The following is a 27,109-nucleotide window of genomic DNA, read 5'->3' on the forward strand; positions in this document are numbered from 1 at the left end:
TGAGAGCACCCCCAGCCCCGGATGGGCACCAGGGGGGCACATCACAGCCCAGCCGGGGCACAGCGACCAGGACGGCGCCGGCTGGTGAATAACGGGATGGGGAGACACAGGAAACAACCCCCCGCGCCCCGAGGATTTTCCACGGCCCACAGCAAACACTCCACGGCGGCTCCAGCCCCTTCCCCGAGCAGAAGACCCTTCCCCAAACCAGGCTGCTCCCAGCAGGTGGGGTGAGACCCGCCCCGGGCTGTGACAGAAACCTGTGGCAGAGCAGGGACCGCGTCCCCCCGGCCACCCGGGCTGGGTGGAGCACATGGGCGAGGCTGCGGGTCCCAGGTGGGCGATCTGGGGGCAGCCGGTGGGTGCTGCCGGGGGTCCCAGATGGGTGATGCTGCGATGGGGCACAGCTGAGGCTGGGCCAGCAGGTGGGAGGCTGGAAGGGGCCGGGGGATGATGGCGGGGCCCTGGGCAAGGTGGGTGGGGACGCGGGAAGGCAAAGAGCAGCAGGTGGGAAGCGCAGGGGTGGCGAGGGGGGTCCCCCCGGCAGCAGGCGAAGTCCCGGGGGGGGGAAGTCCCGGCAGCCTCCGACCCCCGGAACGGCGCCGCGCCCGCGGGTGCTGGACCCGTCCCGTCCCGCCGCGGCGGTCCCGGTGCTAATCCCGATCCCTGTCCCGCTCCTACCTGCTCCATGGGGCCGCTTAGGGCGCGGGCGCGGCGGTCCGGCCGCGGGCCATGGGCCGGTGCCGGTGGCGGTCCCGGTGCCGGTGGCGGAGCCGGTGCGGCCCCGCTGCTGCCGCCGCCTCTCTCCGCCGCCGCCCACGCCCGGCGCCGCCCGGCGCATCCCGGGAGCGGCGTCATGTGAGCGGCGGCGGCGGGAGGGGGCTCCCCCCGGCCCCACCCGGACCCCGCCGCCGCCCTCCCCTCCGCCCGCCCCCCGCCGGGACCCCCCGTCCCGATCCCGCTCCTCCCCTCCTCCTCCGTCCCTCCATCCTCCCTCCGCCCTTCCCTCTCTCCATCCCCACATCCCAGCCCTGCATCCTGCATCCCACCTGCCCCTCACACCCAGTCCCACTCCAAATCCTCCTTCCATCCCTCCGTCCGTTTTTCCACCCCTTCTCATCCCTTCATCCATCCATCCATCCATCCTTCCTCCATCTTTCCATCCATCCCCATTCATCCCTCCTTTCTCCTGCCCATCCACACATCCTCTGCCCCTCCAGCTCCCCATCCCTCCATCCCTCTCTCCCTCCCTCCCTCCCCTGTCCCCCCAGCCTTTACCCATCCGTCTGTCCATCCACACCCTTCACCCTCCATCCCACCCTCCCTCCTCCTTCCCCCTCACCCTCCATCCATCCCCTCACCCATCTCCCTTCTCCCCGAGGCTCCTGCAGAGCTCCCAGGGGCTCCAGGGGCAGTGGCTGTGCCCAGGGTGAGGGTGGCACCGGGGCAGGGGGTGGGTGGCACTGGTTGCCCCCCCCGCAGGCAGCGGGTTCGTGGCCCCTGGCCCGGCCACAGCCTTTCCCATGGCAGCAGCCAAGCCCTCCAGCCTGGATAAATATTAGCTCGGAGCAGTGCTGGTGCCAGCCCAGCGTGGCCCGGTGACCCCTGGGGCACTGCCAGCGCCCGGCGTGCCTTGGCCAGGGGCACCCGGCCCTGGGCCTGCCCTCGGATCCCTGGGAATGGCTCCACACTCGGCCTCGGCTTCCTTGGAATGGCCCCTGGCTGTGCCTCAGTTTCCCTTGGAATGGTCCCTGGCTGTGCCTCAGTTTCCCTTGGAATGGTCCCGGGCTATGCCTCAGTTTCCCATGGAATAGCCCTGTGCCATGCCTCAGTTTCCCATGGAATGGCCCCTGGCTGTGCCTCAGTTTCCCTTGGAATGGCCTCTTGCTGTGCCTCAGTTTCCCTGCACACTTCCAGCCCGTGTCTCAGTTTCCCTTGGTTGGGCCCAGCCTGTGCCTCTGTCTCCCTCATTCCCAGGGAGCTGGGAACACACGGGCACGAGCGAGGATGAGGATGAGCCAAACACCCACCCCAACCCCTCAACAAGACCCAGCCCCAAATGGGGGGGCTCGGGCCCCCCGTCCCCCACCCCTGGATCGATCTGGCCTCGCGGCTCAGCTGCCCGAGGGTGGGATTTAGGGCCAGGCAGCAGCACCGGGACACCCCAAAGGGTATTTTTGGCCGGGATCCCTTCCAGGCTGGGAGCTGGCACAGGGTGGGCATCACCAGGAGACACCCCCCTGTCCCCCCACCTCCCTGCACCCACTGACCGGGCACCCACCGGGACTGGGGGTGCAGTCGGGGGTCCCGGGGGCCCCTCGGTGCAACAGCACCCCGGGGGTCGGGGGGGGGGGGGTTGGCGGGCGGGGGGAGCCGGAGCGGGAAGAAAGCGGCTTTTGTCCGGGGGCTCTGAAACCTCGCGGGGGCCGAGGGGGAAATTTGCTGCTTTTCTGATGCTAATGAGATGTTAAAAATAAGCTCCAGCGCGGCGCAGCCATGTTGGGGCTCTTCCAGGGCCGCTCGGAGGCGGGTGGACAAAGCGGCTTTTTATGGGGTTTTTTTTTGGGGGGGGGGGGGGGCAGCGAGGGGGTTGCCCCGGCCCTGCCCCCGGGCACGTGGCTCCCCGGGGGCACCCTCCTCGCCCAGGGGTGCAGCATTCCTGTGCCCGCAGCTCCTCCCAGGCGGGGCTGGGAGAACCCCAAACCCTCCGCGCTCCTCTCTCCCACCGGAGCATCCCACCCGTGGGAGCATCCCACCCAGGGGGGCAGAGGGACGGGACCCGCAGCATTTCGGCTCCCGCCAGCCGAGAAAAAAAAACCCGAGAGGAGGCTCCAGATGTCGGATCCCGCCCGGAGTGTCCGTCTGGCCCCGTCAAAGGGCCCTTTGTCCCCGCACAGAGCCCCGACCCGGGGTCTGTCCCCGCGGGCAGGGGGACACACACACAGGGGCAGCCCCCCCTCTCCGTGCCGAGAGCAGAGGGACGGACCCCAAAACCCTCCCGGCCGCCGCAGGGGTGGAGAAGGGAGAGGAGGAGGAGGGATGAAGGCTCCCCGGGGCTGGCAGCCCCTCCCCAGCCCCATTCTGTCGCTGCGCCGCCTTTGATCTGCCAAACTCGGGGGCGTTCAAAGCGCCTCGGAGGAGGATTTGGGGGGTGGGAGGGGAGGGAAGCACCGCACGTGGCTCCCGCAGCCGGGGAAGGGGCTGGGGAGGGGCGCGGGGGGGGATTTGGGGGGACACGGGGTGGATCTGGGCGTCTCCAGCCCTTGGGGCCTCATCCCACCCCTCGGGGATGCTGGCACTGGGAGCACTGGGAGCACTGGGAGCACCCTGGGGGGGTCACCCAGAGCTCCCCCTGATTATTTAGGGGTCGCTGGGAGCACCCAGAGCTGCCCCCCATGTCTTTTTGGGCACTGGGACACCGTGGGAGCATCCTGACATCTTTCTGGGCACTGGGGGGGGGGGCACCCAGAGCTCCCCCCAACGTGGTTCCGGGCACTGGGACCCTCCCTGATGTGTTTTGGGGCACCTGGAGCACCCCCAGTGGGCACTCAGGGCTCCCCCTGATTTTTTGGGGGGGGGGCACTGGGAGCACCCAGGGGGACACTAATGTGGTTCTGGGCACCAGGAGCACAGGGGGCTAGGGGTTAGGGGGGCACCCCAATGTCTTTTGGGGCACTGGGAGCATCCTGGCATCTTTCTGGGCACCAGGAACACCCCGGGGAGGGGCACCCGGGGCTCCCCCTGATTTTTCTGTGGCAGTGGGAGCACCCAGTGTCTCTCTGGGCACCAGGAACACCCCAGGGGGGGCCACCCCACAGCTCCCCCTGAATTTTGGGGGGCACTGGGAGCACCCAGAGCTCCCCCCAGACATGTTTCTGGGCAGCAGGAGCACCCCAGGAAGGGCCCCCGGAGCTCCCTGACGTGGTTCTGGGCACTGGGATGCTCCAAAGGGGACCCCGGGGGTGGGGAGGGGGGGGTCACTGCCTCGGGATCCACCACACATCAAACACCCAACAACTTCCAATTCTTTTATTTCAAACCCCTCTCTCTTCCCTTCCCACCCACCCGGCCAAAAAACAAACAAAAACAAACAAAAACAAACCCAAAAACCCAAACAAAACCCGCCCCCAAAAAAACCCCAAACCCATCAGTCAAAACCACGCTAGAAATGAGTTACAAACACCGAGTCAGCTCTCCCTCGCTGACCGCTCAGGGGAAAAAAAAAACAAACAACCAAACCAAAAAAAAACCACCCCAAAAATCCCCCAAATCCAGGAATTCCACGCCAGCTTCCCTCCCCCAGCACCTGCAGCTGTTACTGCCGTCCCCCACGAGAGGCCAAACATGCCTATTAATACAATATATACAGACAAACCCACAGGTACAGCCAGGCTCCCCCTCCCCACCCCCAAAAATAACCAAACACACCCAAAAGTGCATTTGTGGTTTATATCAAAAAACGTCATTTTTCCTTTTTTTTTTTTTTTCCTTTTTTTTTTCTTGCTTTTTTGTTTGGTTTTTTTTTTTTTTTTATCTGAAAGATTGGCCTGCAAGTCTGTTTGGTTTTTTTGTTTGTTCGTTTTCGTGTTTGTTTTTTGTTTGTTTTGTTTTTTTTTTAAACCATTTAGTAACTTTTTAATATAGTTTACGAAAATAAATTATACAGCAACTATTTTAATAAATTAAGCACACACCAAAAAAAAAAAAAAAAAATTAAAAACGAGGGGGGGGGGGGAAATAAAGATAAAATTAAGCAAAGCTGCATTTTTTTGTTGTTGTTCTGCCCAAAGGTGGTTCCACAGCTCCTGCCCTTGGAGCTGCCAAAATCTGCTCATTCCCTCTCTAAAGGCAAGGCTGGATCCAGTGTAACTCCTATTTTTTGGGGGGTTGAAGCCCTGGGTGGGGTGGGGGGAGCACTGGGAGCTCCCCAGTGTGTTACTGGGCACCAGTTGTGCTTGTTCAGCTGGAGGCACAGTTGGAGGCAGCGCTGCCAGGAGCCCCCCTGATCCCAAGGGATGTTTGGGAAGGGGGTTCCCACCTGCCCCACCTCACCTGGGAGACTCTGGATGAGGAGTGAGGGGCATATGGAAAAATCCCTCCATTCCCAGAGCAAAAGGGGGTTGGAAAAGTGGATAAATCCCTCTGTCCCCAAAAGCCAAGGAGGGTTTGGAGAGGTGGATAAATCCCTTATATCCCCAAAAGCCAAGGGGATTGAGTCTGGAAAAGTGCATAAATCCCTGCATTTCCAAAGCTAAAAGAGGTCTGGAAGGTGGATAAATCCCTCTGTTCCCAAAAGCTAAAAGAGGTCTGGAAGGTGGATAAATCCCTCCGTTCCCAAAAGCTAAAGAGGTCTGGAAGGTGGATAAATCCCTCCATTCCCAAAAGCCAAGGGGATTGGGAAGGTATCCAGGTGCCCCCCCCTAAACCCTCAGCCCTGATGGTCAATTTGAAGGGTAAAACCATCCCAAGGACAGATTTTTAACTGCAAGGAATGAAGGAAAAGGGCCAGTTCCCTTCCTCCTGGAAGCAGGCAAGGCCCTTCCCACAGCAAATCCCACTTTTCAGAGGTTTTTCTCCCCAGAACACTCCTGGGATTTGAGCCCCCCAACCACCACCTGCTAAAACCACTTTCAGGGGTTTAAAAAAAACGCTTTCAGGGGATTAAAATCTGGCAACACCACACCTGGAGCTTCCAAATCCATCCATTCCCAACCGCAGGAGCAGCCCTGGTGGTTCCCATATAGGACCAATCCTGCAAATCCAGCTACAAACCCCAACCCAGCTCAAGCCAAGGATGAATTTTTCCACCCTTTTCTCTTTTTTTTTTTTTGGCCCCAAGGAGGTGGAAGCCGAGCTGGAAACTTCCACGTGAGAAAACTTCCCTGGTTTATCCCAATTTTCTTGCTGCTGGAGGGAGGAAGGTCGTTCCCCACCTCGAAATAGGGTGTTGGGAGAAGAGGGGGGAAGCTGCCAAGCTGAGCACAGGGCTGAGGGCTGCCCCCACCCAGCTGGAAAAGCACAGAAAGGAGCTTTTCCACGGACAATTCCTGCGCTCCAGTGGGTTTTATGGTCCATTTCCCGGCTCCGGGAGCGGGACAAGCACCACCTCTGCACAATTCAAGGTTGGATAAAGGGTGGTGATAAAATGTTTTTTTTTCCCCTGGATCAGCAGGATGGGAGCAGCCTCCAGAACATTCCAGGCAGGATAACACAGCCCCAGGGGTTCCATCCCCCAAACTGGGATCGATGGGAAGGCAGGGCCCAGGCAGCCCCTGGAGATGTTCCCACAGAGCCCCCCCCTCACTTCCAGCCCCAGAACAAACCCTCTGGCTCATTCCCAGCCCCACATGGATCAAATCCCTCACTCTCTGTGCAGGAACAGCTTTGTTTTCCATGGATTTCAGGAGAGGGCTGTTAACTACAGTTAACCTTGGGATCTCAGCCAGCACCACCAGCCACGGGCTGGGGCTGGCACTGACCTGCTCCAGCTTTCCTGCCTGGCTCGGAGCAAGGAGAGGTGGAGCAGAGCCCTGGGAATGCTGAGGAGCATCTGCCACCTCCATGGATCCTTGGGAGGGGTCTCATCCCTATCCCACCCCTTGCCATCCCCTGTCATCCCCTCCCAGCACGTCTCCTCTGTCATTTCAGACCCAAAACCTTCCTGCTGGCCCAAATTTGGGAAGAGCTGCCCCCCCCTGCCCCACCACGCTCAGGGTTCAAGTAACAGCAGGAGCACCATCAGGCTGTTGGGGTAAATCCCACAGGGACACCAACAGCCCACCAGAAAACATGGAATTCAAGTATTGTCCCCGAAGTCCGGCTGCTCCAACGGCTCTGGAAGGTGTGGAACCACCTGGTGCCCCCTCAGGAGGAGCTCTGGGGGGACACAGGGATGGGGTGGGATGTGGGGATGGGGTGGGATGGGGTGGGATGGGGTGGGATGGGTGGAATGGGGTGGGATGTGAGGATGGGGTGGGATGTGGGGATGGGGTGGGATGTGGGGATGGGGTGGGATGCAGGATGGGGTGAGACAGGGGATGGGGTGGGATGGGGTGGGATGCAGGGATGGGGTGGGACATGGGGATGGGGCACTGCAGGAAATCTCTCCTGACCCACCAGGGTTGTGCGTTTTCACCCCAAAACAAGCCCAGCACCCCCTCCCAGTGCCCACCCAGCCCCACCCTTCCCTGCTCTGCCCTCCAGGTCGGCTCCTTCCCCCTTCCCCAACCCAGCCTGCACCTCTCCATCCCGGGACAGGGAAGGAAGGAGTGGGAATGTTGTCACTGACACACTGGGGGGAGCAGGAGCTTCTCCAGCTTCCCTGTTCCCTGCATCCCACCACCCCTCCCTGATCCACACCCCAGCCATGCCATGGATCCTGCTCCCAGGGGTCTCTTCCTGGGGAGAAGCCTGGCCATGGAGCTGGACCCCCCATTCCCAAGCCTGGCTCTTGGGAAGCTCTTCCCCTCCCACAGCCGGGATGGAGCAGCGTCCCATGAGGTATTTCCGTGGATTTGGAAGCCAAATCCTTTCTTTCCAGAGCACGTGAGCCCTCCCAGGATCCAGGAGGGGAGGGGCAGGACAGGGAGGGCAGGATCTGTAGCACCTTTGTGGGCCGGCGGGATTTTTCCGGGGCTGCCTTAAAATCCAACGTGGAATTCAAGGACAGGGATCATCCTGCAGGGAGAGCCCAAGGTCCTGGCAGCTCACAGGGCACTCACAGGGCACCCACCCCGATCCACAGGCCCCACAGGATGGAGCAATTCCTTGAATTTAGAGCGCAGGAACTCGCTCCTTTAAACACAGGGATGAAGAGGCTTCTCCAGAATTCCCAGCATCGCTCGGAGCTCCAACATCCACGAAGTTCCTGCTCAGTGGCTGCAGGGGATGAAGCAGCAGACCAGGATTTGAAGGGGGGGGGGGTGTTATTTGTGCAAGAGCCACCACCTCTCCCAGCTTTGCTGTGGATCCATGGATGTCCCAGGGAGGGAAGGGAGCTCCCAGAGGGCAGATGCTGTTCCAGAGGACCCTCAGGGAGCTGCTCCTTGCTCCCAGCTCCTCCTCGGGATCCTTGGCAGCTCCAAAGGAAGCCACTTCATTCCCAGCTTCTGGAATCAGCCAGAGAGGGGCTGGAAGTGCACATCCCATGGCTCTGCAGGAAGTACCTTTGCTCCACAGGCAGCTCCAACAGTTCCAGCTTCTCCACCTTCCTTCCACTTCCCGGGGGGTTCAGGGGGGATCTTCCAGTGTTTTCTCAGGGAATGGCCCTTCCTCAGAGGAGCAGCACCAACCATTCCCTCGGGATCCAGGACATCCCAACGGCTCAAACACTCCTCCTTCCTTGTGGGACCATCCTGCAAATCCAGCTGCAAAGCTCAGCTTCCCAAGGCTGGGTTTGGCTCCCTCCTCCCGGATCCTGGGGAGCTCCAAGGTTATTCCCAGAGGTTATTCCACTGATCCTTCTGGCTCGGTTTGCCTCCAGCAGCTCCCCAGGCTGCATCCTCCCCTCTCCGTGGGGATCAAAGGACGGTCCCGCCTCGGAGCAGACGGATCTTCCCAGAGAGTGTCCCCTCCTCCCTCCATCTCCTTCCCCACCTCCCAGTTTTCCAAGGCAGGGTCAGTCCCCACGCAGTCACTTTCTCATGCTTTTCGAAAACAAAAAACTGAAAGACCTCGGAAAAAAAAAAAAAATAATAAAACTTTCCCCAAACTTTGTAAATAGTGCCGTGACATTCCTTGTTCTGCCGGGAGGCTCGGCCGCCTCCGAGACGCCTTTTCCCAGGAGCCAAGGCTCTGGATTCCTGCTCTGCTGGGCTTCTCGGGAATCTCGGCCCCCTCTTCTCTGTACAAAAGGGCTGGAGAGCAGGAGCAGCAGCAGGGGAGTGTGGGGGGCTCCTTCCCACCACGGCCTGGCTCGGGCTGCGGGATGGCAACAACCAAATTCCTGGGGGGAAAGAGAGGGGAGAGGGATCAGCACAGGCTGGGGTGGGGGGGAACAACCTGGAGGCTGGTTCCCCTTCCCAGGGAAAGCCTGGAATGGTAAGAGACCCTGAAACCTTGTGCCCCTTCCCAAGGAAAGCCTGGAATGATAAGAGACCCCAAAACCTTGTGCCCCTTCCCAAGGAAAGCTGGGAATGGTAAAAAAGCCATGAAGCCTTGTTCCCCTTTCCAAGGAAAGCTTGGGAATGGTGGAAGAACATGAAGCTTTGTTCTCCTCCCCAAGGGTAAAAGATCGTGAAACTTTGCTGCTCTTTCCAAGGAAAGCTTGGGAGTTGTAAAAGATTATGAAGCCTTGTTTCCTTTCCCAAAGAAAGCTGGGAATGGTAAAGGACTATGAAGCCTTGTTCTCTTTCCCAAGGGTAAAAGGCCAGGAAGCCTTGTTCCCCTTCCCAAGGAAAGCCTGGGTACTGCAGAAAACCAGGAAGCCTTGTTTCCCTTTCCAGAGAAAGCCTGGGAATGGTAGAAGACCATGAAGCCTTGTTGCCCTTCCCAAGGAAAGCCTGGAATGGTAAAAGACTGTGAAACCTTGTTCCCCTCCCCAGGGAAAGCTGGGAACTGCAGGAGACCACGAAGCCTTGTTCTCTTTCCCAAGGGTAAAAAGCCAGGAAGGCTCCTTCCCCTCTCCAAGAAAAACTGGGAATGGCAAGAGACCACGACGAAGCCTTGCTTCCCTCACCAGGGAAAGCTTGGGAATGGTGAAAAGACCCCGGAGTGAAGAGTCAGGACTGCCCCAGGGGGGTCCTGTGGGTTTGCAACCCCAGGGCTGGCTGCATCCAGCAGCATTCCCGTACCATCAGTGCCGGGAGCACGGGCCAGGCGGCTCCGCTACGTGGAGGATTCCGGCTCCTGGGTCTGTCTGGAGATGAGCTGGGCCTCCTTCAGGGACAGGTAAACCTCCTCCTGGGGGTCGTAGTAGTAGAACTTGCGGATGTAGGAGATCAGGGGCCTGGAGAAGGAGCGGGAAGAGCTTCAATCCCTGAGCCACCACCGCCGCTCCGACCTCCCCAGAGCCCACCCGGCTCCGTCACCGGGCTGGGGCAGGGAACACCTCGCTCCTGAGCTCGGAATTCCCACGTGCATCCCCCCCCCATCCCACGGGACGCTCATCCCGCTGTCCCCAAGGCTGGGGGGAAGTCAATCATTCCCTGCCCGGGCCCTCGCTGGGAATACAGACCCTTCCCAGGGCCTGGGAGGGTGGGAATGAAAGGGATCCATCCCTGGGACTCATTTGGGCAGTGGGAGCTCAGGAATCAAAGGGATCCATCCCTGGGACTCATTTGGGCAGCAGGAGCTTGGGAATCAAAGGGATTCATCCCTGGGATTCACTGGGGCAGTGGGAGCTCAGGAATGAAAGGGATTCATCCCTGGGACTCGTTTGGTCAGCAGGAGCTCAGGAATCAAAGGGATCCATCCCTGGGACTCGTTTGGGCAGTGGGAGCTCAGGAATCAAAGGGATCCATCCCTGGGACTCACTGGGGTAGCAGGAGCTTGGGAATCAAAGGGACCCATCCCTGGGCAGCAGGAGCTCAGGAATGAAAGGGATCCATCCCTGGGACTCATTTGGGCAGAGGGAGCTCAGGAATCAAAGGGATCCATCCCTGGGATTCACTGGGGCAATGGGAGCTCAGGAATGAAAGGGACCCATCCCTGGGCAGCAGGAGCTCAGGAATGAAAGGGATCCATCCCTGGGACTCACTGGGGCAGTGGGAGCTCAGGAATCAAAGGGATCCCTCCCTGGGATTCACTGGGGCAGTGGGAGCTCGGGAATGAAAGGGACCCATCCCTGGGACTCACTTGGGCAGTGGGAGCTTGGGAATCAAAGGGACCCATCCCTGGGACTCACTGGGGCAGTGGGAGCTCAGGAATCAAAGGGACCCATCCCTGGGACTCACTGGGGCAGTGGGAGCTCGGGAATGAAAGGGATCCATCCCTGGGACTCACTGGGGCAGTGGGAGCTCAGGAATGAAAGGGACCCATCCCTGGGACTCACTTGGGCAGCGGGAGCTCGGGAATGTGGTCGATCCGGACCAGCTGCCGGATCCGAAAGCGGCAAAGGTGCTGAAGGGATTTGACGTTGCTGAACCTGGAGACGGGATACAGGAGCTGGACGGGCGTTGGAGGGAGACCTTGGGGGGGAAAAAAGCCAATATTGGAGATGAGGAAGTGCTGCTGATCCCAAAGGGAAAAGCTGAGCTCTCCTCAAGCCCGGGTTCCACACGGGATCATGGAATGGTTTGGGTGGGAAGGGGCCTTAAAGCTCATCCAGTCCCATCCCCTGCCATGGGCAGGGACACCTTCCACTAGCCCAGGTTGCTCCAACCTGGTCTTGGGCACTCCCAGGGATGGGGCAGCCACAGCTTTTCTGTGCCAGGGCCTCCCCACCCTCACAGGGAGGAATTTTATCCCAATATCCCACCTAACCCTGCCCTCTGGCAGTTTAAAACCATTCCCCCTTGTCCTGTCACTCTCTGCCTGCAAAAGAAGTCGTCCCCCCCCCTCCTTTTTATAAGCCCCAGGATTTTCCCAGGATCCCACTGCTCTGGAATCCCTGGGGATTCCAAACCTGCCAGGGGTGAGACCCCTTTGCCTACAAACACCTCCCTCCCAAGGCAACAACAGCCCTGATGCCATGGGGTGACTGGAACAGCAGATCCTGGGAAAAGCAAGCTCCAAACCACCAGGACTGGCAGATGAATCAGGAGTTTTAAGGGAGTTTTCCAGGGATGCAGGAGGGAGCCCAAGGAGAAGGGAGGCAGCACAGGCAAGGCTCAGGCTCTGCTCTGCACATCCCTCAGGATCAGAGGGGCTGAGGGAACCAAAGGTGTTCAAAATCTGGGGGACTTGGTCAGATCAGGCCCTGCCAGAGCTGCTCATTCCTGGCTCACAAGGCTGGGAACAAAGGCAGAGGCAGCTCCAGCCTCCCCACGCAGGGAACAACCTGCCAGGGCTGGAAGGGGTCACACCCTGCCCCAAAACCTCCCCCTCCCCCAAAATTGGGGACAACAACAAAGCCCACAGGCCCCAGGGGTCGGCAGGAGCACTGGGAAGGGTCTTTGGGAGCTGGGCTCACCCCCAGCACAGGGTTTTATCTGTCCTTACACCGGGATTCCAAGGCAGTCCCACTCTAACCCCCTCCTGCTGGCTTGTCTCCCAGGGCACTGGAGGGACAGGAGAAAAGGGAAAGGGAGGGAGAGGAGAAAAGGGAAAGCTCTTCACACTGAGATGGGCTCCAAACTGCTCCAGGCAGCTCGGGAAGCTGGGAGCCAGCTTGGGAAGGAGCAAGGAACAGCGAGGCATTGAGGGTTGGATTCTGCCCCCTCTTATTCTCCTACCAGAAAAAGAAAAAAAGGAATGAGCCTCTGGGAGCTCAGCCAGCAGCCAGAGGGACACACAGCCCGAGCTCCACATGGCCACTGCCAGCTGGAAGAGCCCCCTCCTCCAAAATCCCTCCTCCAAAACCCCTCCTTCCAAAACCCCTGACCCCTCCCTCCCAGCAGCAGGTCACCTTCCAGAAGGAAAACAGCCCTAAAGGAGCTCACTGGGAAGATCCCAAACATGCTCCCACTACAGATCAGGCATCACCCTGAGGCTTGTTTTATATCAAGGGTCTCCTGGATCCAGCCCTGGATCCAGGGAAGTGCAGGATCCAGCAGCAAAGGGCACCTCAGCAGGTGCCCAGCACTGTCTGAGGGGGGATATTTTCTTTTTTCCAGTGGTATTTTTCTAAATCAAGTCCTCCCTAAGCTGTTTTTGCCTGGCTCCTAAGCCCCCCAAAGCCTCGGGGGGGAAAAGAGATCCCAGGATCAGGAAGGTGAAGTATCTTGAATTTAAGGATTTTTGGAGTGGAGGGTCACTGCAAAAGCAGCTTCACAACCCTCCCCTCCCCAGAGCACTGTTCTAAATCAGCTTCCAGTGACTGCTGGTGTCTGCAGAGGGCAACACTGACCAGCTCCAGGCTGTGCTTCCAGCCTGCAGGAATGCTGGGCAGGGAACAGAAGCTCTTTGGGCTGGATCCTCTCGGTGCTGCAGTGCCTGGAAAGGTCCCTGTCCCCAGCAGGAATGGTGGCAGAGTGGGCAGGGAGCAGATTTACCACCATTTTACTGCAAATTCACCTCAACAACCCTCACCCTGCTCTCCATCATTCCCATTCCTGCTCTTTGCTTGAGGTAAATCCCCTTTTTCCAAGTCCTGTCCCCCACTGTTGCTCCCTCCATTCCCCCACTTGGCTCTTCCCTTCCTCTCCCACTGGATTTTTTTTGGCTGACAGGACAGAGAGCAGCAAAACCCAGGGAAACAATAAATCCAGGTCCAGCTGCCTGCCCAGGTTTCCCAGGATGGGGATGGGAGCCCTCCAGGAGTTTGATGGATGGGGAACCAAGCTCTGCAACCAAACGTGCTCCAACAGAGCCACAACATTCCCTCCTGGATTGCAAGCCCCTGCCTGTGGATGGGCCCTCCAGGGACTCCAAATCCACAGAATCATCACCTGAGGCTCCCTCTGAGCTCACACCTGGAATCCCTCCCACATCCCTCCCACATCCCTGCCCTCCACGGCCCCGGGTGGGTCCCAGCCAGGGGAAAACTGGGAAGCCACAAAGCAGGGGGTGGGTTGAGACTGGGGGAGAGGGAGGGAAGGAAGGGGGGTTTTAGCAGCCAAATAATTGCTTGTTGAGGGAGCAGCTTCCAGGCTCGGGCATCTGCCAGCAGGAGGTGGGATCACGATCCCAAACTCCTGGGGAGGAAGGTTTGGGGAAGTCTCCTCACCCTCAGGAGTAGAGGAGAGCAAGGATGGGGAGCAGGACACTGAGCACAGCCCGAGGTCACACCAAACCCCCTCTGTGGGGCAGAGGAGCAGCTGATCCCGGAGCAAAGCCCCTCCCTGGGCTCACCTGGGACCCTGGAGCGCAGGAAGTAGAGGAACTTCCCGTTTTTGGAGTGCATGATGGCCCTCTTGATGAACTCCACCACCGACTGGCACCGGTCCTCGAACTTGGGGTGGCACCACAGGCTGAAGGTCCCTGTGAGAGAGCAGAGGAGGTGGCACATCATGAGAGCACCAGGGGCAAGAGGGGACATTTGGGGACATTTAGGGATGGGTCTGGTGCTCCCAAAGTCCAGGTGAATGTCCCAGGACGACTTCTCAGAGCTGGGATGGGGCACTAAGAGGGAACAACCCAGTGCTGTTCCACTGGGACCAGTGCTCTCCAGGAGCTGGGGGATGCACAGAGAGGTGGGACAGAGTGACCACTGGCACCCAGAGGTGGCCACAAGCCACCCCTGCCTGAAATTGTGAACAGCTGCCACTGCTGGGTCTGGAACTTCAACCAAAATACACTTTAATTTGCAGAAGTCCTGGCTCCTCTGCAGGATCATGGGATCATAGGATCATGGAATGGTTTGGGTGGGAAGGGACCTTAAAGCTCATCCAGTCCCACCCCCTGCCATGGGCAGGGACACCTTCCACCAGCCCAGGTTGCTCCAACCTGGCCTTGGACACTTCCAGGGATGGGGCAGCAGCATCCCACCCCCAGCATTCCCAAAGGAAGCTCTTGGAGGTTTTTAAACCAGGAGCTGCTGTCCCCTTTTCCCAGCCCTGTGGCTGCCAGGGATCACGTTCCACAGCTCCCTGTCCCTGCCAGCTGCTCCCAGCACCTTAATTAAAGGGACTGTTAAGTAGGAGCAGGGTCACAGCCCAGGCCACGGGTGTCCCTGTGCTGTCCCTGCCCCTGTCACCCGACACGACGCCCGCCCCAGGGTGAAACTGGAGATGGGGACACGGGGCCAGGCAGGTCCCAGAGCTCCAAAGGGGGTTAAACCTCCAGTCAGACCAGCCCAACCACCTCTGGGCTGCACAGACACCCCCTCCCTGCACCAAAACCCCGGAGCTGGGGAACAGCTCAGGTTAAAAAAGGTCTCTGAGATCGAGTCCAAACATTGTCCCACGTCAGCACTAAAACCCTGTCCCCAAGTGCCACATCCACTGGGTGTTTTCCACATCCACGTGGTTTCTGAGCACTCCCAGGGCTGGTGACTCCACCACTGCCCTGGGCAGCCTGGGCCAGGGCCTGACCATGCTTTCCATCCATAAGTTTTTCCTGATTTAGGAAAAGGAGTCCCCTCAGGTCCCAGCCCCGAACTGAGACGTCGGAGAGCAGCAGGAGAAGTTTCCTCCCAAGCTCAGTTATGGAAAAGCCTCAAAATCCTCCAGCTGTGAGAGCCTCTCCCACTTTCCATAAGGATAAGGTGAAAATCCTTCCTTCTTGGCAGCAGCCAGACACAGGGAGCTGGCTCTGGACAGGCTGGAATTAATGCTGGGACATCTTCCCATCAAGAGGGGCTCAGCACCCACAGTGCTGATGTGGTACATCACATCCCAGTGCCACAGGATCCCAAAAACCCTGCTGCCAAGCATTCCTTTGGCTCCAGTTTTCCAGAGCGTGGCCTGAGGAACTCTTGATTCCCAATTTTTCAGACAGGGAGTTGCTCCTCGAGGCAAAAGAAAGGAGCTCAAACACCTGTTATTACCCCAAAGGCCACAAAAAAACGCTCTTAAAATTAACAAGAAGGAGCTGGACAGGCTTTTACACCAAACAATTGGGATTTGCTGAAGACTAAAGGCTTTGGGGCCTGGATGCTGCTGGGGGAAAGCAATGACACAAAATCAGAAAAACCTTAAAATTGGGCTAAAAAAACCCCAAACCCAGTCTAACTTAAACCCAGGAAGAGCTTAAAATTAGGCTACAAAAAACCCCAGTCTAACTTAAACCCAGGAAAAGCTTAAAATTAGGCTACAAAAAAAACCCCCAAGCCTGACTTAAAATCAGCTCAGCACAGGAGTGAGGACACGCTGGGGTTGCTGCTGCTCCCCCTCTCCTGCCAGCCCTGCTCTGGGGGTGCTGGGCCCCCCCTTCCTCACCTCTGTAGTGCTCCATCCTGGTGTGGTGGGTGATGCCCTGGGACCTGAAGCTCAGGCTCAGGATGTACCGGGGGTCGGAGCTGTCCCGCACCAGGAACGACCCGTCGGGTTTCCCCTTCAGCTTCATCTCGGCGTCCTCCCAGTTCATGGGGCCCCAGTACCACCCACACTGGGGAGAGAGGCGGGCAGAGGGGTCAGGGCAGGCCAACCAGGGTGGTTTGTCAGCAGCCAAATCAGGGGAAACCTGCCCCTGCTGCCGCATTCCCAAATGGAAGTGCTTTGTATCCCTGACTTTGTATGGTTGGGGTGGGGAGGGCACCATCCCGTCCCTCACCACCCCAAAGGTGGGGAGAGGACAGAGGAGACCACAACACCCCCTCCATGCACAGCAAAATGCTCTCCTGGGCTCAAAGAACTGTGGGATGATTTAGGCTGGAAAAGACCCCCGGGATGGCCGAGTCCAACCCTTCCCCCAAACCCACGGCCCCAAGTGCTCCACGTGGGTTTTTAGGTCCCTCCAGGGAGGGCAATTCCACCCCTGCCCTGAGCAGCCTGTTCCAATGCCTGTTCCACCACATCCCACCTAAACCCCTCCTGCTGCAACTTTCAGGATGCTTCCCCTTGTCCCTGGAGAACGGATCGACCCCCTGGCTGGGGGAAAGGCAGGAGGGGTTTTTCCCACCCCTACCCTAATCCTGTGCTCCCAAGTCCACGAAGGGGACGATCAACCCCCCCAGAATCAAACCCTGAAGGTGCAGTTTTTCCCTCCCCCCCCGTCCCAGGAGCCCCTTTACCTTCTCCAGCTCCCTCAGGCTGGCGGCGAAGCTGCTGGAATCGGGTCGGGAGAGGGGACACTGCAGGTGTGGGATGGGCTGGGCCACCCCCCCCTCTGGAGGCCGCACTGGGACAATCCTGGGAAAGGCATCTGCACAGGGAAAAACAAGCCAGGGCCACCATCAGCCACGGGAGAGCCCCCAGGGATGGTGATCCCAGTGATCCCAGTGATCCCAGCCCCTGGCACGGCTCCGGAGCTCAGGGAAGGAGGAGGACCCACAGAAGGACAAAATCCTTGGGAAGGACACAAATCCTTCCCTCTGCCTTCATCTGCTCCTCCTTACTCTGGCTCGGAGGGAAGGTGTGGGAGGAGAGGGAGGGATGGGCACACACATCCTGGAAAAGGGGCAGGAAAAGCCCTCTGGGTCCCGAGGAGAGCGAAAGCAAAAAGGGGGAATTAGCTCAGGAAAACTGGGAGGGGGGTGTCACAGGCTGGGGTTCCTGCCTGGAATTCTGCTCCCATGGCACTGCTGACCCTTCTCATCAGGGTGGGCTGAACCCCACTGAGGGTAAAGCTCAATCCTGAGCTCCAGGAAAACCACGGAGGGCACCAGGAGCCACGGGAGCAGAGCCTGGACAGGGCAGTGCCTGCAGTCCCTGAGCAGCCAAGGCAGCACCAGAGATGGAAAAAGCCTCAAAGCTGAGCCAGAAACCCCCTCCCCAAAGTGCAGATTCCTGAAGGGAAAAGCCAGAGCCTCGGGAAAGCTCTGCCTGACCTGGGGCGTGGGGCGGAGGAGGCGGAGGCAGAGGGAAAGACTGCAGGGAAGAGCCCATTGGACCCACTAGGACAGATGGAGGCAGCGTCCCACTGATATCATCTAGGAGAGAACAGAGGCAAGAGAGGGTCAGAGAGCAGGAGAGAGACAGAGCAAGTGTGACAGAACCGAGCCAGGAACCCAGCACTGCCCGGAGGAGGGAGGATGGAGCTTCCCCCTGGCAGCTCCTCATCCCCCTCTGGCTTCTCCAGGCCCTGCACACACACACACACACACACACACACACACACACACACACACACGTTCCCAGAGGAGAGGAATCCCTTTTCCAGCACGGGAAAAAGAGGCAATTCCAGGAGATCTCAGCCCCAGCACAGGGGACAGCTGCTGACCTCACCCACCCCAGGCTGCTCCTGCTCGGAGGGAGCATCCCAGGAACCTCCACTTCCCCCAGCTGGATGCCAGGGAAGGGATCCCTCCAGCCCCACTGGAGGGGATCCCTCCAGCCCCACTGGAAGGGATCCCTCCAGCCAGACTGGAAGGGATCCATCCAGCCCCACTGGAAGGGATCCCTCCAGCCCCACTGGAAGGGATCCATCCAGCCCCACTGGAAGGGATCCATCCAGCCCCACTGGAGGGGATCCATCCAGCCCCACTGGAAGGGATCCATCCAGCCCCACTGGAAGGGATCCCTCCAGCCCCACTGGAAGGGATCCACCCAGCCTCACTGGAAGGGATCCAGCCTGACTGGAAGGGACCCATCCATCCTCCCTGGGTGATGGGCAGGCAGGGGAAACATTCCCAAAGGCAGCAGCAATGCTCCAGAACCCTCAGGTTGCCCCCCACCCTCCCCTCCCCTCCTGCCTGATCCCAGGGGAATCCGAAGCTTCCCAGGAATCCCCCGTGTGTGGTGCAGGGTCAGGGGGCCCCGAGGGTGTCCCCCCCACATTCCCAGCCCCCCCGGGGTTCCCGGGATGGTACCGAGCAGGCTGAGGCTCCTCCGGGGGGGAGGGGGAGGGGTCGGAGGGTGGGGGGAGGTCAGTCCTCGCTGGGAGATGTCCACGTCCACCAGTGACACCGTCTCACCTGCAGGGGGGGGGGAGAACACCCTGTCAGAGCCGGGGGGAGGAGGGGAAGGGGCAGGAACCTCCGCGGGGGTTGGGAAATGATCCCAATTTCCACCTTCCCCCCCCCCCCGCGATGTCACACTCTGGAGACACCAATCACCACCCAAATTTGGGGTCTCTCAAGCCCTTCTCCCCCCTGAGACTCACAAATTTGGGGTCTCTCAGGCCCCTCCCCTCCCAAGACCCCCAAATTAGGGTCCCTAATAGCCCCTCCCTCTCTCCAAGAGCCCCAAATTTGGGTCCCCCAAGCACCTCCCCCCCCCGAGACCCCTCAAATTTGGGGTCTCTCAGGCCCCTCCCCTCCAACAAGACCCCCAAATTTGGGTCTCTCAAGCCCTCCCCCTCCGAGACCCCCCAAATTTGGGTCCCCTGGACAACCAAGACGCCCCAAATTTGGGTTCCTCAAGCCCCTCTCCTCCCAAGACCCCCAAATTTGGTGTCTCTCAAGCCCCTCCCTCCCTCCATGACCCCAAAATTTGGGTCCCTCAAGCCCCTCCCCTCCCAAAACCCCCCAAATTTGGGTCCCCTGGACAACCAAGACCCTCCAAATTTGGGTCCCTCAAGCCCCTTTCCCCCAAGACCCCCCAAATTTGGGTCCCTCAAGCCCTCCCCCCCAAGCCCCCACCCTTCCCAAAAATCAGGCTGAGTGACTGACACTGTTCCTGTGCCTGAACCCCCTCCAAGCCCAGCCCCAGGAGGCTCCAAGAGGCTTTTCCAGCCCGGAATTCCCACAAAAGCAGAGCTGTGTGACACTTGGGGACACGATCCCACAGCCAGGGTGGCACCTGCTGCCCCAGGAATTCCAGTCACACCCCTCCAGTGACCAAACAAAAACACCTTCTGCCCCAAAGGCCACAAAAACGCTCTTAAAAATCAATAAGAAGGGGCTGGACGGGCTTTTAAATTAAATGCATTTTAAATTAAAGTGGGATTCCCCAAAAGCTTAAAGGCTCTGGAGCCAGGAGGTGCTGCCTGGGGAAAGGAATGACACAGAGGCTCTGAAAAGCAGAGGAGCTCTTAAAACCAACCTGACTTAAAGCCAGGGAAAGCTGAAAATTAAATTAGGATAAAACCAACCAGACTTAAAGCCAGGGAAAGTTGAAAATTAGGTTAAAACCAACCTAACTTGAACCAGGGAAAGTTGAAAATTAAATTAGGTTAAAACCAACCTGACTTAAACCAGGGAAAGTTGAAAATTAGCCTAAAACCAACCTAACTTAAAGCAGGGAAAGCTGAAAATTAGGATAAAACCAACCTGACTTAAAACCAGGGAAAGCTGAAAATTAAATTAGGCTAAAACCAATCTAACTTAAAGCAGGGAAAGTTGAAAATTAGGTTAAAACCAACCTGACTTAAACCAGGGAAAGCTGAAAATTAGCCTAAAACCAACCTAACCTAAACCAGGGAAAGTTGAAAATTAAATTAGGCTAAAACCAACTTAACTTAAACCAGGGAAAGTTGAAAATTAGGTTAAAACCAACCTGACTTAAACCAGGGAAAGTTGAAAATTAGGCTAAAACCTTAGGCTCTCCTGCTCCTGCATCTCCCACCCCCTGGCAGGTGGATCCACCTGCACCACACACACACCCAGGGCTGCTTTGACTCAGCTCCCTCCTGCTTTTTGGGAGCCCTGGCAGTTCACAGGCAGGTGTTGAGGGTGGTTGTTGTGCCCTGGCCCCGGGGGATTGCTGGGGTGGGGCACACGTGGCTCCCACACCCCAAAAATGAAGTGGTTGGGCTGCATTCAGCTCGTGCAAACACCACCAAAGGCACCCAGGCCGAGAGGAGATGCAATAATTCAGCTTTTAAGCCCTTCCCAAGGCGGTGGGAGAGAGCAAGAAATGCTTCCCATGGACCAAATCTGCTTCCCAGCTCCAGCTTCCCCCAAAAAAACCTATTCCACACTCCTCCTCCTCTTCCTCCTCCTCCTCCTCCTCCTCCTCATGCTCTGCAAGATCCCAGTTCCACTGACTGGAAAAAACTGACACAGGTCACTTCAAAAATAACAGGATAAACTAACAATTAATGAAATTTTAAATTCCACTGACTGGGAAAAAATTGACACGAGTCACTTCAAAAATAGTTAATGGGATAAAAAAAATTAATGAATTTTTAAATTCCAGTGACTGGGAAAAAATTGGCACGAGTCACTTAAAAAATAGTTAATGGGATAAACTATTAATTAATAAAATTTTAAATTCCACTGACTGGGAAAAAATTGGCACGAGTCGCTTAAAAAATAGCTAATGGGATAAACTAATAATTAATGAAATTTAAAGGAAAAGCTCAGGTCACGTCCAGGTTTTCCTCTGCAGGTTCTTGTGAGGAAAAGCAGCTCCACACACACATCACCAGCACACAGAATTATGGGGTTTGGGTTTTTTTTTTCCCCTCAGAACTTCCCCAGCAGCAGCTGACAGAGCAGCACAGGCAGCTTTTTTTTTTCTGCTGCTTTCACCAGCCTTAATTTGCTTAATAAATCTGCAGGTGACATGGAGGAATCCACTCCAGCCACGGGAGAGGCACCAGAGGGAGGGATGTGGGACTGGGGAAGGGCCCAGGCACCACCACAGCTGAATTACCCCTGGGTGATTCTGCTCCAAGGAGCCCCAGGAGCAGCTCAGAACCTTCCAGGCACTGGTTCCAGGGAAACCACACCAGTGCTCTGCCTCCAAGGTCACCCCTCCAAAATTCCAACTGGTTTTCACGGAGATTCATCAGAACTCTCAAAAAAAAAAACAAAAAAAAAACAAAAAGGCTTCTCCCTCTTCAGGAATCCAATCCATGTGCTGAGCTCTGCTGCCCAACACCTTTCCCAGCAGGAAAAGAGGCTTCCAGACCAACCCTCCAGCTCCTCTCAGTGCCCAGACACATCCTGGCCCCTCTGCTCTGCAACGAGACCCTCAACGTGGATTTATTTTGAGTCTGACCTTCCTCCCAGGCCACCACAGCTGTCAAACACTCACTTGTGACCTTCAGCTCAGAGTCCTGAGGTGGGATTTTCCCAAGTTCCTCGGGGGATTCTCCCCGAGCCCTCTGTGGCCAGGACTGTTTTGACTGAGAGGTTTGGGTTTTTTTTCAGCTCCAGAGCTCCCCAGCCACCAGCAGAGCAGGATTTCCCCCTCACCACCCCTGACAAACCAGCCAACTTCCCCCCAGCAGCAGAAAGGGGAAGGTCACAAACCAGCAGGACACGGGGAAAGGGGGGAGAACGTGCAGGAGGAGGTGGTGGAGATCCCCAAAAAGGTTCTGACTCCCAAAACCGTCACGGAGGAGAAGTTGGACCTGACCCTGGTGTGAGGTCCAGGTGGGAAGCAGGGCTTGCTCTCAGACCCCTCTCCTCGGTCTCAGACCCCTTTCCTTGGTTTTAGATCCTTTTCCTTCCTCTCAGACCCCTCTCCTCCCTCTCAGACCCCTCTCCTCCCTCTCAGACCCCTCTCCTCCCTCTCAGACCCCTCTCCTCCCTCTCAGACCCCTCTCCTGGCTCTCAGACCCCTCTCCTGGCTCTCAGACCCTTCTTTTGGGGTCTAAGGCCAAGCAGGCCAGAGGGACACCACAGAGATCCTGGTTTGGGATCTCGTGGGATCAACATTCCTCACTCAGCACATTTCACAGCAAAAAAAAAAAAAAAAAAAATGAAACCCCAGACTGGAAGGAACCTTCCAACTCCTCACCTGTGAAGAGGGGGCTGAAAACAACCGGGGAAAAGGCACTTTGAGTTCTTGTCAGTCTGTGTTTCCTGTTGGGAACAAGAAAAAAACGGGGTGAGCAGAAGAAAACACCCTTTGTTTGCCCTTCTCAGCCCGGGAGGGACCTTGTCCCTCCTTCCCAGCTCCATCCAGCCCAACCCCACTCCCAGAGCAGGGCTTTGGCCTAAGTAGGGCAGGCCCAGGGGAGCTGGGGCTCTGTCCTGCCACGAAGCAAATCCCCAAGGAGGTAATTAATGGAGCCTTTGGAAAGAAAAGCCCAAGCAAGTCCAGCAGCCAGAGCCAAGGAGCTGTTTCACAACAGACCTCACGCTGCTGCCCTGGCTTGGGCATTGCCAAATTCCTTGGACAAACAGGTTGGGCCCCTGAGCAATCCGGGGCTGTGCCTGGAGCGTGGCTGTGCCTTTGGAGGACACCAAAATACAGGGGGAAGGGAGGGCAGCTAACCCCAGAGATCCCAAAAGAGATGGAAAACAGCTAAAAACACCCCTCTGGTGACTGCCAGGGATACCAGCAGTCCCGTGAAGTTGCTTCTCAGCTGGTTTTATATCAATGCTGTGCTCTCCCCACTCCTTCCAGCACCTTTCCTCCCGAATGTTAAAGGGATCTTCCCACATCCAGGCAGAGAAAACACTGAGGCACAGAGCATGGGACTCCCACAGCGTGAATCCAGGGCTGGGGTGAGCAAACTTCTCCTCTTTGTGCCCAGACACATCGCTTTTATTCACACTTTTAATGTTACCTGCTCACCAATAAAAACACTGAGAGCTCTCTCACCACCACCCTGGCAGAGCTGAGTTAATGGTTGGACTCAATGAACCACAAAGTCTTTTCCAACCTAAATGATTCCAGGATTCTCTATAAAACCCCATTAAAACGTGTGGAAGTGTTTTGATTTCGAGCCTCTCACACCTATTCCAGGTTGGGTTGTTTTGGGGTTTTTTTTTCCCCCCTCAATTCACCAATTAATCATCCACACCCAAAATTACACTTCTGGACTAATACCAACCAACCTTAACATGCAGTGACAGCTCTGCTCCCACCCACCAAGGCAGCCAGAAAGGAACATTTTCCTGTCACCAAAACAGCTCCATTTCGTGCCAAGATTTCACAGCCTCGATTTCCCAGATTTCCCATTTCATCAGCAACAGGGAGAGAGCAAGAAATGCTTCCCATGGACCAAACCTTCCGCTTCCCAACTCCAGTCTCCCCCCCAAAAAACCTATTCCACGCTCCTCACGTTCTGCTGGATCCCAGTTCCACGCACACAAATCTGGGAAATGCCTGGAGCTCCAGAAAAATCAGGATTTTAGGGTCACCAACACAACCAACTGATAAATTCGGGTACCAACCTGGCAAGTGAGTGGTGGCAGCTGCCTGAGCTTGTGCTCAACCCTGCCCCCTTTCCCTCCAACCTCCTCTGCTGCACAAATTCCTCCCCAAAACAGGCAGTTTTGCTACTTTAGCCTTTAAATCCCAACTCCCAGGCCCTGGGTGAGGAGCCACGTGTTGGTATCTCCGTCCATATTTAGTTTCTTGCAGGTCAGCAGAGCCCAGCTGTGGATTTGGGATAACAGGGCTGGTTTTCTTCCAAACTGCTGCTGCAGGTGAGGGGGAAGAGCTGCACCCAGCTGGCTCCAGGGCTGGCAGCTCCATGGGAAGGTGGGCAGGAATCCTGCTTATCCGAGCCCAAACAGCAGGAATTCTGCCTCTTGGGGATGTTTAAAAATTAAATAACCAGCCACAGACCAAGGGAGCAGCTTCAGCTCCAGTCAGGGACAAGAGTTTGGGAACAAGCAGAGGCAGGAGTCGACCCAAAAGTTATATCCACAGGAACCACCAAATCCACTGGCTCATGGAGAGCACCAGTCCCATCCCACATCCATGGGGGCCTCAGGTCAGGAGGCAACAACCTCCAGCTCTCAGCAGGACCCAGGGAAGGGCCTGGCTCGTCCTTGTCCCACCAGCAGGGGAGCAAAAGCATCGTTAATAACTGCCCTCATCATCAGGATGGGATTCCTGGAATTGGGAGGAGCAGAGTCCTCTCTGAACCACAAGAGTTGCTGCATCAGGCACCTTGAAGTAACCTCTGCTAAAAAAATGTCTAATTAGTGCAAGGAGCTGCATGAGGAGTGACCAGTAAAGTGACCACTGAAGTGACCATCCAGCTCCCTGACCAAGAGAAGATCCAGGCAGCAATTCCCGGGTGTTTCTCTGCTCCCCAGCCCTCCCTCCCAGCTCTCCACCACCTGATCCCTGCCCTGGGAGGTCCCAGGACTCCTCCAATTAACCACAAGCCCATTAGCAAACATTATGTCATTACAGGCACCTCGTTTGAGGCCCATTTAGTCCTTTGCTGGGAACTGTCTAAAGCTGCTCCAACGCCCCACGTGCCAAGGGAGGCTCCTCGGGGGCACAGGAGCTCCAGAAAGGTCTCAACCCCTGCCCAGCTGCAGGGCTGGGAGCTGCCACCTCCCAACCCATCCTCTGCTTCAAAGGGGAGCTCGTTCTGAGGTAATTTGGGCCTGCCCTGGCTGCCTGCGGGGCTCCGTCACCACCACCCCAGGTCGGCTCCTCCAGCCTGGAGAAAAGCTTCCTGCTCATCCCCCAGCAGGTCCTTGGCTGCAGGAGGAGGGAACACACCCCAAAAATCCCCAGGGGAGGAGAATGAACCCTGCAGGGAAAGGGCTGTGCTGCAACACTGAGTCCATCCAGTTATCCCCAGCTGCTCCCAGGCTGCTGCCCAGACCTGGGCGGGCTCTCCCGGCCTCCTCCGTGAGGGATTTCGGTTCTGCTGCTGGGAATGTCATGGAAAGTGGTTTCTGGACAATGCACTGGGTACAGAGCAGCTCTGTGTCCTCCACAGCTGGTACCAAACAGCTGGAACACGAGGCTGGTGGAACAGGGGGACACGTGGGGGTCCCACAGTAGATCCCAGGATTTGTCCCTCCATCCCAGCCAGCCTCTGGCTGCCCATTATTCCTCCTGCCACGTCCTGCATGGAGCACCAGGAGGGAGAGCAGAGCCCCCAGAGCAGCACCCACCACCCCCGAGGCCACTGGAGCCTCAGGAAATGACCCTGCAGGACGTGGGAAGTGAGAGGGAACTCCAGTCCCTTGGATCCAGCACAGTCTCACCAGAGGGGACAGCGCTTTCCCTGCACCTGCAGCCTCCCGGGGCTCCAGTGGCTCCCATGAGCCACCCATCACCTCATCAGTCATGGAAAAATGAAGGATGGAAAAGCCCTCCAAGATCAGCAAGTCCAACCTTCGACCAAAGCCCACCAGGGCCACTAAACCGTGTCCCCAAGTGCCACATCCACGTGTTTTTTGAGCACTTCCATGGATGGTGATCCCACCACTTCCATGGGCAGCCTGTTCCAGCGCCTGACGACCCTTTCCACGATGAAATTTTCCCTAATATTCCAACGGAACCTCCCTTGGCACAACTTGGAGCCGTTTCTTCTTGTCCTGTCCCTTGTTCCCTGGGAGCAGAGCCTGACCCCCCCCTGGCTCCCCCCTCCTGTCAGGGAGTTGCAGAGCCAGAAAGTCCCCCCTGAGCCTCCTTTTCTCCAGGCTGAGCCCCCCCAGCTCCCTCAGCTGCTCCTCACAGGACTGATGCTCCAAGCCCTGCTCCTGGTCCTGCTCCCAGATGTTTCTCCACCGTCCCCACTGCAGATGCAAGGCTGGAGCGGCGCGTCCCTGCTCCACCAGCCCCTCCGGCACGAGCACCGAGGCCTCGGCGCTTCTCCGAGAGGCCGGATCGCAGCTCGGAGCCGGTGTTTTGTGTCACCCTCCAGCGAGGCACCGCAGCACCGGCTCCCCATCCCCGCCGACCGCAGGAACAGCCCCATCCCATCGCCCCTCCGCACCCGCGCCCCCCGTACCTGCCCGTCTCCTGCTCCCGCCCGCGGGCCCCGCACACGTCGGTGAGGCTCCCGGCCGAGGTGGCGGCGGCGCCGGCGGCATCCCCGGCGGCCGAGCCCCCGCTGCAGCTCTTGGTGCGGAAGAGGCGGCTGAGGCGGATCCTGAGCGAGCCCTTCCTGCCGCCGGGGCCGGGGCCGGTGCCCGCGGGGGCCGCGGGCTGCGGCGCGGGGCCGGGGGCTGCTCTGCGGGCGGCCCCGCGCCCGGGGGACCCCGGCTCGTCCTCGGAGCCGCTGCCCGCCTCGTCGGGCTCCAGCGCCTCCAGCACCAGCAGCGCATCGCTCGTCTCCTCCCCGGCGGGCGGCCCCAGGCACGGGCAGGGGGGTCCCGCCGCCGCCGCCCCCTTCGCCCCCAGCCCCGGGGGCGGCCGCAGCCCCAGCGCCGCCAGCTGCAGCTCCAGCCCCCCCTGCGCCGCCCCCCAGCCCGACACCGCCGCCGCCGCCGCCGCCTTGGGCTCCAGCGCGCAGCGGTGCCGCGGGCACAGCTCGGCCCCGCCGCCCCCGGGGACCCCCCCTGCCACCCCCGCCGCCGCCGCCGCCGCCGCCGCCGGGCCGCCGTCCTCGCCGGGCCGCCCCTCGGCCGCCGCGTTGCGGAAAACCATCAGCTGCGGCCGCGGCCCGCCGGGCACCGACAGCCGCCCGCCCGCGCCGGGCACCGCGCCCGCCGCGCCGGCACCGGCACCGGCCCCGCCCGCCGCGCCCGCCTCCGGCCCGGGGCCATAGCCCAGCAGCCGGCTGAGCACCCGGTACGAGGCCGCGGCCGCCGCCGCCGCCGCCGCATCCCCGTCGCGCTGCATGGCTACGGCCGCCGCATGGCCCGCGGGCACCGGCACCGGGACGGCCGCCGGGACATCCACCGGCACCGGCCGCCGCCGCCGCCGCCCTC

The 27,109-nt window shown here is 58.6% G+C and overlaps 2 protein-coding genes and 1 long non-coding RNA gene across 3 annotated transcripts in view; all 3 read right to left on the reverse strand.

Moving 5' to 3' along the window:
• Nucleotides 1–791, reverse strand: part of ARHGAP23 (Rho GTPase activating protein 23) — a 34,980-nt gene extending 34,189 nt beyond the window's left edge. Inside the window, exon 1 of the mRNA XM_051794548.1 lies at nt 682–791. Within this exon, the coding sequence (XP_051650508.1) occupies nt 682–690 (9 nt within the window). The 5' untranslated portion in view covers nt 691–791. The remainder of the gene's footprint in view (nt 1–681) is intronic.
• A 3,092-nt stretch (nt 792–3,883) lies between these two features.
• Nucleotides 3,884–27,098, reverse strand: SOCS7 (suppressor of cytokine signaling 7). Its single transcript, XM_051794556.1, has 10 exons — nt 26,188–27,098; nt 22,269–22,333; nt 18,449–18,553; nt 17,468–17,569; nt 16,712–16,842; nt 15,918–16,086; nt 13,891–14,019; nt 10,991–11,126; nt 9,792–9,946; nt 3,884–8,944 (listed from the first exon to the last, which is right to left on the reverse strand). Exons 1-9 carry the CDS (start codon nt 27,018–27,020, stop codon nt 9,826–9,828), a joined length of 1,791 nt encoding a protein of 596 aa, XP_051650516.1. The 5' UTR covers nt 27,021–27,098; the 3' UTR covers nt 3,884–8,944; nt 9,792–9,825.
• Nucleotides 19,241–20,175, reverse strand: LOC127474104 (uncharacterized). The gene is made up of 5 exons (XR_007905742.1): nt 20,076–20,175; nt 19,942–19,984; nt 19,850–19,898; nt 19,672–19,806; nt 19,241–19,622 (listed from the first exon to the last, which is right to left on the reverse strand). It is a non-coding gene; the product is annotated as an uncharacterized LOC127474104 (long non-coding RNA).
• Nucleotides 27,099–27,109: the final 11 nt, after the last annotated feature.

Source organism: Manacus candei, unplaced genomic scaffold, assembly GCF_025592945.1.
Source record: "Manacus candei isolate 608988 ecotype Guabito, Panama unplaced genomic scaffold, ASM2559294v1 h1tg000040l, whole genome shotgun sequence".
In the NCBI taxonomy this organism is placed as follows: Eukaryota; Metazoa; Chordata; class Aves; order Passeriformes; family Pipridae; genus Manacus; species Manacus candei.

Bases quoted from the DNA above. Each gene is read 5' to 3' on its own strand.
- SOCS7 (XM_051794556.1), bottom strand. From the start codon at position 27,020: ATGCAGCGCGACGGGGATGCGGCGGCGGCGGCGGCGGCCGCGGCCTCG. The intron at 17,570-18,448 runs GTACCATCCCGG...GTTCTCTCCTAG, and splicing joins GAGGAGCCTCAGCCTGCTCG to ATGATATCAGTGGGACGCTG. The intron at 11,127-13,890 runs GTGAGCCCAGGG...TTCCCCCCCAAG, and splicing joins CCTGCGCTCCAGGGTCCCAG to GTCTCCCTCCAACGCCCGTC.